Raw genomic sequence first — 13,169 nt, 5'->3', positions numbered from 1 at the left:
AACTGTGTGGTAATGATGGTGGTATCACACACCACAGGAACTCCAAGAGCCAAGTAGAAAACTGGCTGAAAAAATGGGCAATGGTGAAGAAAAGGCCAGTAAAGAAGATGGCGACAAAGACAGGTAGGATAATCAATAATTATATTTGCCAGAGAGGGAATGACATACGTGTCTGCGTAAATGTCATTGAGGCTACTTTTACTTTGGCTGGGTTATAGAAATTTGGAATGAATGTTTACAATGCTTGCGTGTGTGGTGTTACATGGGGATTGCCCCATGAAATTCCACACACGCACACACGTACACATACATTGTTTTTCCAGTGCCTGTACTAGGTCACTGTGACACCACAAGTTTTTATCATTTCATTTAATAATACTGTCAGTTTTCTTTTGGAAGGCCATGCATGAGCAGTGCATAAAAAGTCATCAGTGCATGCGTTTTCTTCGAAAGAATTAGTAGTAAAAGCATTGTATACAAGGCAAACATTTTCAGTACATACTTAATGTTAGAAAAGTATATTGATGTATGCTTAGATCTGTAGGGTTCCTTAGCAGTAAAGATTTAATACATTGCATTCCAAAGAAACCAAAGAATTTAAGCTTTGAAGACTTTTATTCAGCGAGCATGGTTAAAAAACACAAATTATGCTTTGAAATTCATGATATCTTACCAACGTGCTGTTGTTGAGGTTTGGTGAAAATTTTGAAAAAGTGGAACATTGAACTTTGGTCTCTCTTCTCTAAGAATAAATTATCAGTGATCTAACGTTTCTCTTTCATGTCTCTTTATCCAACGTGTTGGTACAAAACCTTTAAGGTTAGCACAGCTACTACATTTGTAAATTTAGAAGTCTTGAAAACCACAATATATTGATGTATTGACTAATTTAAAATTTACAAAACGTTGATTATCAGCAGGGCTCCGAAGAGATGCTTTAAAATTGTATCATGTTTGAGATATACGAGATACTAGTTGTGGATAAATTACATCATAAATAGCAGATAGCAAGAGAAGTCATTGAAGCGTTATACATTCGAACAAAAGGAGAAAAACGCATTAGTGTTATCTACTTTTTATCACACTAAGTGATGCGGAATTCTGACACCTAAGCGCCACCTGCACATGTTGATCACAAAGATTATCAGTTTTTGTTCAGTTTTTTTTACCTTCGTATTTGCATGTTTCTTCTTGATAAAGTTTAGTTGTGAGTCAGCGCCCGTGTTGTGTACATTATTTCTTCTTAGTCCCCCAGTGCGCTGCTAAAATTAAGATCTTAAGTTAGTACATTTACTCTCGGATTGAGCAGCGATCGGTGGCCGTCCTTCCATGTTTTCACTTACAAATAGGGCATACAATGTGTATTTGTTAAGTGATGTTGGTGATTTAGACACTTTAAGACGAACTCTGTTGAGACGAACAACTCGGGAATATTTCTTTGGTTTCCTATAGACTCAATGCAAAAAAAACCTACTTAAGTTGAACCACGTAAACACGCCTCTTCTGTTAAGACGAACTCTCACAGCTATCGACAACGTCGGGAATTCTGCGCAGCAAACATTAGAGCCTTGATGAAGGCATTCAGGGGAACAAAAGAAAGCAAAATGAAAAAAAAAAGACCTCCTCACGCAATGACTCAAAACAAGTCGAAAGTAAATTGCTATGTGGAGAGAGAAAGTGAGGTAAGTAGGAAAGAAAGGTCAGTGCATAAAGCTGGTATCTCCCTCAGAAAGGGCCAGCTTTAGCTGCAAAAAAATCAAAAAGCGTTTATCCCTTTGTATTCTCCTCGCGTTCTTCAGTTCCCCAGCAGGAGTACAGTGGAGAACACAAGAACCCAAAAGCTTTTCTAGAGGGGAAAATTAAAGGGAAGGGGGCGAAAAAAAAAGCCAAATGAAAGTGAAAAACAGGAACAAAGATTGTGCATTATAATCACATGAAACTGAAACCACATATGCGGCACTAGCACTCCCATCAGAGGAGTCAGATGCGCTGTCATCGTCATCCCACAATGGTACCTGAGCACGTGTGGTCAATTTGTGTTGTTTTGCATAGCACCTGTGTGCATTGTATCTGTTCACAGTGAAATGCAGCAAATTCTGATGCACCACTTTTGTTATGAAAGTGCATGACAAAGGAAGGTAATTTTTACCACTAAACATAGCTGTGTCGTTTCTTTTTGTGTGCCTGAGGCTTGTGGACGCGAGTAGCGTAAACGAAGATCTTCGGCTGCATCTTGTTCAGGAAAAGTTACTGCAGGCTGAAAATAAGAGAAAACCCAGACCCCCCCTCCCCCCCAAAAAATCTTGCAGACTTTCACAAGCAACTTGGCATATATTGGCTTTGTCAAGTTAATGATATGCAGTGGAGGTGTATCCAAATGTGATAGCAAAGTAAAGTGTGGGATTGGGCTACTTGGTAATCCATTATTATTTTTCAGAATAATTCATTAATAATAATGATTTTTGGCCACTGATTATTCTGAATGTGGGTGTCAATCATTGTTCAAAAAGGCAAGGGTTCTTGCGTACCACCCTAACGGAGGCACGAGACTTGTAATCGAAGCTGCAGCAACGGCTCGAGGCAGCTGCATCAGCAAACCATCAATAGCTTTATCTGAAAAATAATTGGCATATTTAAATGCAGCATGTGACGGTCCAGTGTGAGCACATGATTTGTTGCAAGCTTTTTTGACTTTGTTTTTGTCTGTTTTTTGTTTTCTGCTTAAGCAAGTGATCTTACCTTCTTTTTTTTTGTAACATATATATGTGCACCTAAGTAGTAATAAATAAGTTGAAAGTCTGTGCTCGTCCTCATCTCTTGTGTTTGTTGTCGGAAGTTTTTCGCGCTAAGAAGCTTAATAAGTGATAGCAAAGCCAGTAAGACAGCCTCTCAGAAGGTGAACAGCCAGAAGAATGAATTTTCCGTTCTTTGAAGAAAAATTGAGCTTGTCTCTCCTTTTCATATTTTTATAATTGGGAAAACAGGGCCGTGCTACAGTTTTGTTGTTAAAATGTGGTAGCAATTTATTCATGAACATGTTTATTATGAACTTAAAAACCAAATGCTAATATGCCAAGTGTGCCCAGATATGTTGTTTGAAAACACTGAACGAAGTATACTTACAATGGGCAGGAAAGGAACGAGAAGAAAGATTTATTTGGCTTAGCTTGATAAAAACTGCTTTCAAGTACAGTTACACTAATCTAATGAGGACGACAAAGAGAAGACAGTCTTTTCAACACCAGATGGGCTGTACGAATTCAACGTCATGCCATTCGGCCTTTGCAACGTCCCAGCAACATTCGAGCGGATGAGCGACACAGTTTTACGAGGCTTTAAATGGAAGAGTTGCTTGTGCTATTTAGACGATATCAATATTTTCTCATCAATCTTTCCTCAGCACTTGCAACGACTTGACGAATTTCTCACGTGCCTTGCAAATGCAGGCCTTCAGCTGAACACCAAGAAGTGCCGTTTTGCGAGCAAGACAATTAAAGTGTTAGGCCACATCGTAAGCAAGGACGGCATTCCCCCCGATCTAGACAAGAATTCCGCTGTCCAACACTTCCCGCGTCCTGAAAAAAGCAGAGATTTGCGCAGTTTCCTCAGCCTCGCTTCTTATTTTCACCGATTCATTCGAGACTTCGCCTCAATAGCTTCACCATTGCACAAGTTGCTCGGATCAGACGTCGCCTTTGTGTGGTGTCCTTAATGTGAATTGGCGTTTGCCCAACTGAAGTATGCACTCATATCCGAACCAGGCCTTTGTCATTTTGACCACACTGTACCTACCCTCCTGCATACAGACGTTAGATGTCATGGCATTGGTGGTATTCTCCTATATCGAAACAACTCTTTACGTGGGAAGGTCGTCGCATGCGCCACTCGTGCACTGACCTCTGCCGAAAAGAATTATACCATCACCGAACAGGAGTGCTTAGCAGTCGTATGGTCTATACAGAAGTTTCGACCTTATCTCCATTGCCTCCACATTACTGTGGTTGAGGACCCTCACGCCTTGTGCTGGCTCTCGACACTCAAAAACTTGTCCGGCCGCCTTGGTCGCTGGATTTTTCGCTTACAAGAATATGACTTCAGTATTACACACAAGTCGGGAAAAAAACATTAAGATGCCGACGCACTTTCGCGTTGACCGTTACCTTCGGAGCCACTTAGCAAACCCATCACTTCCGCACTCAAGGAGCTTTCGTCTGTTCCTTCCCCACATGTTTTGTCCTTAGCTACTCTAGACTCAACTTCTCCAAACGAGTGTACTTTGTTGTTATCCCTCCAATGTGCTGACCCTTACTGCCGTCGCATCATGGACCGTCTTGACAGGACTTGTCGGCCTCCTAATGCCCGTCATCGCCGACAAGTGACGCAATTCAAGCTCGACAACTGCGTCCTGTACCGTCATATTTACCACCCTAATGGTCAACGCTGGTTGCCCATTCTACCTCGCTCTCTTCGGGCTCAAGTCTTCAAAACATACCACGGCGACATGTCTACTGGACACATGGTCTTCCAGAAAATGTACACATGGGCTTCCAGAAAACGTACGACCGCATAAAATGTCACCACTACTTGCCGGGCTTGTCCACCAGTGTCACGAAGTATGTGGCCTCATGCGCCTTTTGTCAGCATCGCAAGCTCTCTACATCAACTCTAAGCGGACCATTACAACCGCTCCCGTGTCACCTGCAACCATTTGAGGTAGTTGGCGTTGACCTGTATGGTCCACTTCTCATGACTGTCACGGGCAAACGATGGATAGTTACAGCTGTAAACCACCTGACCCGCTACACCGAAACAGCTCTTGTGCCTTCCGCATCCGCTTCGGAAATTGGTGACTTCATCCTTCGAGCAATAATTCTCTGTTACGGTGCTCCTCGTGTAATCCTGAGCTACCGTGGAAGAGTATTTCTTTCAGAACTCGTCGAAGAAGTGTTCAAAATATCCGGCACTACACACAAAACAAGCTTCAGTTACCGTCCTCAGATGAACATGCTGACTGAGCACTTTCATCGCACACTGTCAGATATGATAGCCATGTATATTGAACTGGACCACAGAAACTGGGACACCATTTTGCCATTTGTCACTTTTGCCTATAATACCTCTGTACAGCGCACAACCGGTTACTCGCTATTCTACCTCGTCCACGGTCGCTTCCCCTCTTCTTTCTTCGATGTCTCATTCTTCTCTGCGCCTGTTAAACCATGTTCATCCTCAAGTGAAGAATACGTGTCTCGTCTACTTCATTGCCGCCAGCTGGCACGCGTTAACGCTGAAGCGAAGCAACAGGATCGCAAGCTTGAATATGATGCCTCTCATCGTGCAGTGTCCTTCAGCCCTGGCGACGAAGTCCTCCTTCTTACACCCATTCACACTCCTGGCATGTGGGACCAGTTTCAATTACGCTTCATTGGCCCCTACACTGTCTTGGAGCAAACGTTTCCTGTAAATTATCACGTGGCACCCGCTCTTCTTCTAACGAACCACCGCTGCTAGGCAGCAGAAATAAGAAATAGTCTACGTATCCCACCTGAAATCTTTTACACGGCGTTCCTCTTCGCTTAAAACTGCGGCCAGGAACTGCGGTCAGGATAACCACTTTCACGTGGGGGGCAAGTTAGTGGGGGCATTCATTACACACATCTACTTTCTTCAGACATGTTCATCATCATGAGTGGTCGTCATCTTCATCTGCTGTTGGAACTTACCTAGCTTGCCTGGGTTCTGTGCCTTGGGTGTGGTCGCTTCATCTTCAGGACCTATAAAGGTTGCCCTCACCATCGCATTGCATTATTATTGAGGTGAAATTACAAATTAAGGTACTTGTGGAACTGATGAAGTGTTTCAACAACTTTCCTGTTGGGTAGGAGGCTATGCCTTATACCATAATGTAGTCAAGATTTTTAGGCAAGTGATATTTACCAGTAGGGAGTACTTTTTTTTCTCTTGTATTGCTTTGTGTAAATGTATTTTTATTAGGTGTCTTTTTGGTCAAAGCACTTTTGAGTGCCTGGATTTCGTGGGTAAAAAACTTTGTTGGCTATTGTCTGGCATGAGGAGGATTGAGCACTATTGGTCTGTGCTCTCTCATTTCACTCACTGTGGATAAAATTGAGGCTTGATAATTTCTGAACTACCTCTTATTGAATGACAATTGCAGCAAAGTAAAGCACTATTTATTATTGTAGCAGTATTATGGCCTTAAAGGGCCCGTAAACCACCTCCGATATTTTTTAAGCATTTCAAGTAAACGCGCACACTGTGTGCAGAATGCCGCCATAATTAACGATTCTATCGTTGATCATTCTATTATAAATTCCAAGAAACAATCCCTTCTTCCTTCCGGGACGCATTGTGCCACATCTCTCACGCGTCGAGCCAAATATTCCAAATGTGCTGTGAATGGTCGAGCAAGAGCCTACAACTTCCGGTCAGTCTGCAAGCAGCTGTTCGCCCTGCTTGTTGTTGTTCGTCGTGTTGCCCGCGCGCTTGCAACATGTGCGGGACACGGCGTGTCCCTATACGAGTCCATCGCATTGGCGATCCTTTGAAGGCATGCGCGCAATGCAGGGTCTATACCGGCACGATTACGGCAGTCACGGTTCGCCAACAAGCACGTAGCTACAATGCAACTGACGGAGTTGCGGCAACCGGAAGTAGACGGTGTTTCAAGGAGCGCATCAGTGATGACGTATGCCACGCGAGATTACGAGGGGCACTCGGCGAGAGGGCAAAGCGTCGTGGGAGAGGATACCAGCGGAGGGAGGCGAAGGAGAGAGCTAAAGGTGTGGTCGTCGCGGTTTCGATAATCAAACGTGTCTAACTCCGCTATTACTTTGCTGTTTCGAAAAATTCTCATGGCTCCTTGTTCGTCGTACAATCTTGCACAATATCCCCACCACAACTGAATTTTGACCTCTGGGTGGTTTATGGGTCCTTTAACAAATTTCTGGATTTGCCTTGCCAGCACTCTAATTTAATTGTTAAGTTGGTGACTTGTATTGCAAGGCTGCTTTAAACAGTTGATTTTTTTGTTGTTTAATGAGCATTTGCTGTTTTGTAGCATAAACAGCAAGTTTTTTGTGTGTGATATTATGGTTTTAGATCTAGATTTTTGTAGACAGTATGATCTAAAGCTGTCATCAGTGTTAGTCTGCATGCATTTCCTTAAGACAACTACGTTAGTCTTTTTTTATCCGAGCTCTTTACTTTTCCCCGATTCTGCATGGTTGGTTAAGCTAAGCTGTTAACTAGTATCTGCAGGAATTTTTCAGGACACACGTTTGTTTGAATAGATTGCCTGCTAATAAACTAGAATTCTTTTTTATGAGGCAAAATTATTTTTTGTTAAATTTTCTTGTTATGTGATGACATATAATGAGGGAAAAAATGGTGACCTAGCAAATGTATCTTTGGGTGCATTTTATGACCTGGAGCAAATACCGTATTTACTCGATTCTACCGCGCCCTCGATTGTAACGCGCACCCGATTTCCACCGCGAAAAAAAAAAAAACGTAAGACATCGATTGCAACGCGCACCCATTTTTCTCGCTGGCCCGCACGATCACACCACTCGAAAAAACGACTCCTTTCGGGAGCGTCTTTCATTTAAATATGAGGTTCGGGTGAAGCTTGTGCCCATCTGATGTGTAACAGAGCATTGCCGTCACTGTAGCTTTACCGTGGACCGATGTCAGCACGCGAACTTGCTTCGCCCCCTTCTTCTCGACGGTTGTGGTGCCAGGCATGTCGAAGTAAAGAGGCGTCTGATCGGCATTCCCGATTTGCCCAAGCAGGTAGCCGTTGTTGCGCCGCAAGTTTAGGGCGAACCTCTGAAAACTGTGAAGCTTTTCATCGTACTCCTCCGCAAAGCTTTTCGCATATGCATGTTCCCCTTTGGAGGGAAAAGCCTTTCCTCTTCATAAAGTTAGTTAGCCAGCACCTGCTCGCTTTAAACTGGCTCCGCATTAAACCTTTTTCTAAGACTAATTGCATAGCCCGCACTTGGAGCAGTTCTGTCGTCACGGGCCGCTGTGCTGCTCGCTGCTCAAGCACTTACTCGCCGAGCAGCTCTTCAATTTGCGGAAACCGACCCTGCTGTGGTCCACTGAAGCCTTTGCGTGAAGCTTTGCTGTCGACAATCTTCTGCTTTTGTTTCCGCCGGTCCCGCACGCACGTTTCGGGAACTCCGAACGACCGCGATGCGGCCCGATTTCCGTCCGTTTCTGCACACGCGATGACTTTTCTTTTAAAAGCGGCATCGTGGTGCACTCGAGTTTTTGGAGTCGGCCCTTCCACGCCGTCGATGCTAATGCACTACTAGATGACAAACTCCTCAGCACACGTACGAAGTGCCGCACATGGGAAACACATAGGCAGAAATGGCCGACGCGCCATGCCGACGCACGTAGGGGGCGGCCATTTTGGATTTGCCGATGGCAATAGATTGACCGTAATTTTTTTGTTCGTACTCGATTCTAACGCGCATGCGATTTATGAACTCGCTTAACCGGAAAAAAGGTGCGCGTTAGATTCGAGTAATTACGGTACTTTCATTAATTACTGTGTTGAATGACATAACCTCTATGCATCTGAGAGCACCTTTTTTATTAGGAACATGCACGAAAAAACATTCACATTTATAGTATAGTACTTATGATGTGAAGGAAAATGAAAGGGGATTAAAAAACACTAGGCTTTCATGAAACACACAGCACTGTCGTGACGTAAGCTATATGGCTGGCCTTCAAGTTTGTTGTAAACTCTCTTGTGCCTAGTATAAGTACAGTTGGGAAGTACCTGCTATGTGGTAATTCATTATTATTTTGTCACATAGCGGTGCATACACTACGTGTGTGTTAGGCCAAGTGTGCACCTAAGTGCTTGTACACTTAGGTGCACCTAAGCGCAAAGGTACATAAAACATTTTTCGGGCCAACAAGTGTGCGCCGTTGCTACTCATCTGGTTGGACGTGTTTTGCAAGCAAGCCAAGAAGTTTTGCCATAAACCTAATCCCATCGCGAAAAAGAAAGGAAAAAAAGGGGGGGGGGGGGGCATACTGGTGTTTCTTGACTCGTTCATGCATAACGCTGCTTAATTAACCTTTGCCACAGTACATCGTTTCCCTGAAAAAATGCGCATCATGGTTTTGAAGGGGCTGTTAGCACTAATCACGGGACACCGCACATTTTGTTCAATAACTCATGCATGCATACGGCTCATAATTGTGAGTACTAGTAGAGCCGATGACATCTGAAAAAGTTACTGGCGATCATTTAGAGCACAGTATGACATTTCTGGAGCCTTATAAACAACCGTGTGCCATTTTTTTTTTTTTTTTTGCCATCCCGTCAACTCCCCTTGCTTTTCAAGGTCGCCAGCTTGGCAGAACCACATTTGAATTCACAGAGTCAGATGCGCCAAATGCTAATGCGAACTTTATTATTATTTGCTCTGTGGGGGTTGTTCAAAATACTAATTTTATTGGAATGGCAGTGCTCTTACTGACACTGCTCGATTTAGGGCACTTTGTACAGTTTGAATGGTATCTACATATTTTTTTTTCTAAATTTAAGACTTCTTTTTGATACTGCTCCAAACTTAGTCTTTCGTGATAAAAAATGAATGTTTGGTTCCTCGTAACTTGTTCAAAATTTTGATATGCTCCAAAACTAATATTTTACTCCTCGAAAAATTTACCCAAATTCTATAGTGGCTGTTGCACCCCTGCGTCTCATTGATTGATTGATTGATTAAAACTTTATTTTTGACCTGAGAAGACGCAGGGGAGACTCCGTGCCACCCGGCTAATCCCACGTTGGGACCGTCAAGCCGAGCTTGGCGGCCCGTTCGCGGGCACTCTGGACGGCCAGGGTTTGATCCTTAAGTTCGGGGCTGCGTAAAAGCGCAGCCCACCTGTACCGTGTGTCCTCGTCTTGTGTCCCCGTTTTCTTAGCGCTATTTTCAGTCGCCACCTGTCCTCGCTGAGGGCGGGGCTGATGGCTTCACATTCCCACAACACATGATTGAATGTGGCTAACAGTCCACAAACGGGGCAATCCGCACTTGGATACCGTTCAGGGTAGATGGCATGAAGAACCACAGGGTTAGGATACGCACTGGCTTGCAATAGTCTTAGGGTGACTGCCTGCGCCCTGCACAAGGCCGGGTGTGGGAGAGGGAATACCCTTCTTGACAGATAGAAGTGCTTTGTTATTTCGTTGAACGTAAGTAAGGGTTCCCAGCGAGGCAGAGGGACTGTGGAGGCAGCGCGGTCAGTGAGTCCTTGCGCGGCCTCGTGTGCGCCCTCGTTTGGGTTAGAGGTAGGGCCCTCAATCGACCCCAGGTGAGCGGGAAACCAAGTGAGAGAATGGGGCGTGATACTCTTGACGCTTTGGAGAATGCGGAGGGCCTGAGGGGCTACCATCCCGGTTTCGTAGGCTTTGATAGCCGCCTTGGAGTCGTTGTATATTGACTCTCTACGACTATCTAGCATAGCCAGCGCGATTGCAACCTGTTCGGCTATCAGGGGCTTCGATGTGCGTACTGTGGCGGAGCAAGTGAGCCTGGAATTTGAGTCGACGATGGAAACAGCGAATGCCTCTTGTTGGACATATGGCGCAGCATCCACAAAGCTTGCATCAGTGGGGTTGCTACGGTGGTGCTCGAGCAGATCTCTACCCCTGGCCCTACGCCGAGCGACGTTGTGCGCAGGGTGCATATTGCGGGGAATGGGTGCGATGCGCAGCTGAGACCTGATGTTTCTGGGAATCTGCATGGAATCGGGGCACTGGTCAATAGAGTTGAGGCCCAAATCATCGAGTATCTTGCGGCCCGATTTGGTTCCGGAAAGCCTGAGCAGCTGTGAGCGCTCTTGCGCCTCGATTATCTCTTCGAGTGTATTGTGAACACCGAGATTTAAAAGGTTTTCAGTGCCAGTGCTTACAGGCAAGCCGAGCGCGAGCTTGAAAACCTTTCTTATGAGAAAATTGAGCTTACTTCTTTCTGCAACATGCCAATTATACATGGCTGCCGAGTACGAAAGGTGGCAGAGCACAAACGCATGTATGATGCGGATGAGATTGTCTTCCTTGATTCCGCAGTGTCTGTTGGTGATCCTCCGGATGAGGCCGAGAGCACTTTCCGTCTTGGTAGTGATCTGTCTCAGTGCAGCTCCATTAGCGCCGTTGGACTCGATATACATTCCCAATATTCCCTGCGTCTCATGGTGTTTTAGTGGTTCTCATGGCCAAGAATAAGGTCGGCAACGTTTGCGCGGTGGTGCGGAAATGCGCCGCAAACGGCTCGTAGGTGCCGAAAACAGCCCATTGGTGAATAATGCCTGTTTCATTGAGCACAAGATTATGGTTGTACCATGTGCCATTGGAGTTGTATACTACATACCCATTGCGTGCAGAAGCGTTTATATTGGTCAGACAGGGCGTTGTATAAGCTCAAGACTGAGGGAGCACCAAAATTCCCTCAAGGGTATTGTGCCTTTGACACACTTGGCCATGCACTGCCGGGACTGCGAGTGCACTGCAGATTTTTCAAGAACGAGGCTGCTTTTCTGCAACCGGGACCAGCTGATGAGGGAAATATTCAGTGCCCACAGAATTAAAAAAACAGGGCAAAACTGCGTCAGTCAGTCATCAACTGCCCTCCATGAAATATCATTTTTAGATTATTGTAACCGCTAATGTTAAGATAAGTTGTCTCGTTTCTGCACAAAAGTGTTTTCAGTTTTCTTGCATTGTGAGAGCATGCGCAAAAATATGTATATGCTTGGTGTTTCTTTATTAAATTTCTCAGTCGAAAGTCAGCACTCGTGTTGTGTCCTTACTTTACTTTGTCTTCATTTTTTGCATTGTTTACCTCGACCAGCTATGAATAGTTACCAACTTGGCCAGTTTTCAATACTACTCATTGAATTTTTGTGATGCTGCAGCTAAGTTTGACCTTTGTTACGTTGCTTGTATTCTCATCCACTGTGATTATGTCGCTGTAATTTTACACTTGAAGCATACCATGTAATTAACTACTGGAAGTTGTAAAGGCAACAACCTTAAATACCTTATTAAAAAGTTGCAGGGTCCCCTATCCATCCACAATTCGAAGGTGAAGGCCGTTGTAATTTCGTTGCAGTTGATGTACTGATCCTACCGCACAAGTCCATGAGTGTCGGCAGGATTTTGCCATGGGTGCAAAACCGTCTCTCATCGCAGCTGGGGGAGGGGAGAGCACTGGTGTAGCTTTTGTGTGGGCAAACGCTGATGTGGTGCGAGGGAAGCTGTACCCCAGGGAATTTGGACCTTTCTGGAAAAGTCAGGGAATATCTGAAAAATCTGGCCTGGTCATGGAAATTGATGGCAGTCTATAGCTGCCAATTCTCTCAGATTGTCCGGGAGACTTCTGGATTTCGACCATTTCTTCTGTTTGTGCGGTTGTCATAAAAATCTCCCGAAAATTGAAATTTCTGTGAGTTATGTGGCCGCATTGACAAACAGACAGGTCAATCCGCTCCTGGATTTATGCGTACCCTCAGCATTTCATTACAAACAAATTTCGGAGTCGTTAATTGCGGCAGATACGAATTCATGAAGTTCCCCAGCCAAATTTCATTGTGTCCATTGGGCGAAAATTTGAATGTGGCACAATATCTTGCTACCGCTCTTTTTGACGGCGTCCTAAGCATGGTTACTACGAACCACGTGTGTCGGTTAGCAGACGCTCCCGTGGTCAAACTATGTAAGATACACATATTCACTTTGGGTGGTGTCACTTCTCAGCTCACTTGCAAGAAGACGCATTCTACGGCAACGCTGGCACTCACCGCCTGTCACATTTTTGGCTCGATAAAAACGCGGCATATGTTTTCACCTGTAGTTGCTGGCGTACTATAGCCTTGCTTGCAGGCTAAGTGTTGTGTTTGTTGTCATTTAGAAACGGGAATAAATTTTTACTGAGAATGTGTGAAAAAAAAGTTTTTCCGTTTTTTAGCATTCACTCGAGTAGCCTAGCTACCACCATATGAATATTGCATGCTATTTGTCACGTCAAGTCAATGAAAAGCGAATGGTCCTTGTCGTCACGTCAGATGACATTACTTCCCATAACAAAAATAGCCGAGGTGTGTCACCGTAATCTGAAATC

General features: G+C 44.6%; 1 protein-coding gene across 10 annotated transcripts in view; it reads left to right on the top strand.

Moving 5' to 3' along the window:
• Positions 1–13,169, top strand: part of ICA69 (islet cell autoantigen 1-like protein) — a 117,425-nt gene that overhangs the window by 47,397 nt on the left and 56,859 nt on the right. For all 10 annotated transcript variants that reach the window (XR_005110334.2, XR_012888109.1, XM_037426613.2 and 7 more), the window contains one exon: positions 38–123. Coding sequence is in view for 8 of the 10 variants with exons in the window: in XM_037426613.2 (XP_037282510.2) it covers positions 38–123 (86 nt within the window). In the remaining 2 variants the exon portion in view is untranslated. The remainder of the gene's footprint in view (positions 1–37; positions 124–13,169) is intronic.

This window comes from Rhipicephalus microplus, chromosome X (assembly GCF_043290135.1).
Source record: "Rhipicephalus microplus isolate Deutch F79 chromosome X, USDA_Rmic, whole genome shotgun sequence".
NCBI lineage: Eukaryota > Metazoa > Arthropoda > Arachnida > Ixodida > Ixodidae > Rhipicephalus > Rhipicephalus microplus.
Note: the sequence above shows the minus strand (reverse complement) of the source record. Positions and strands in the feature narration are given on the sequence as shown.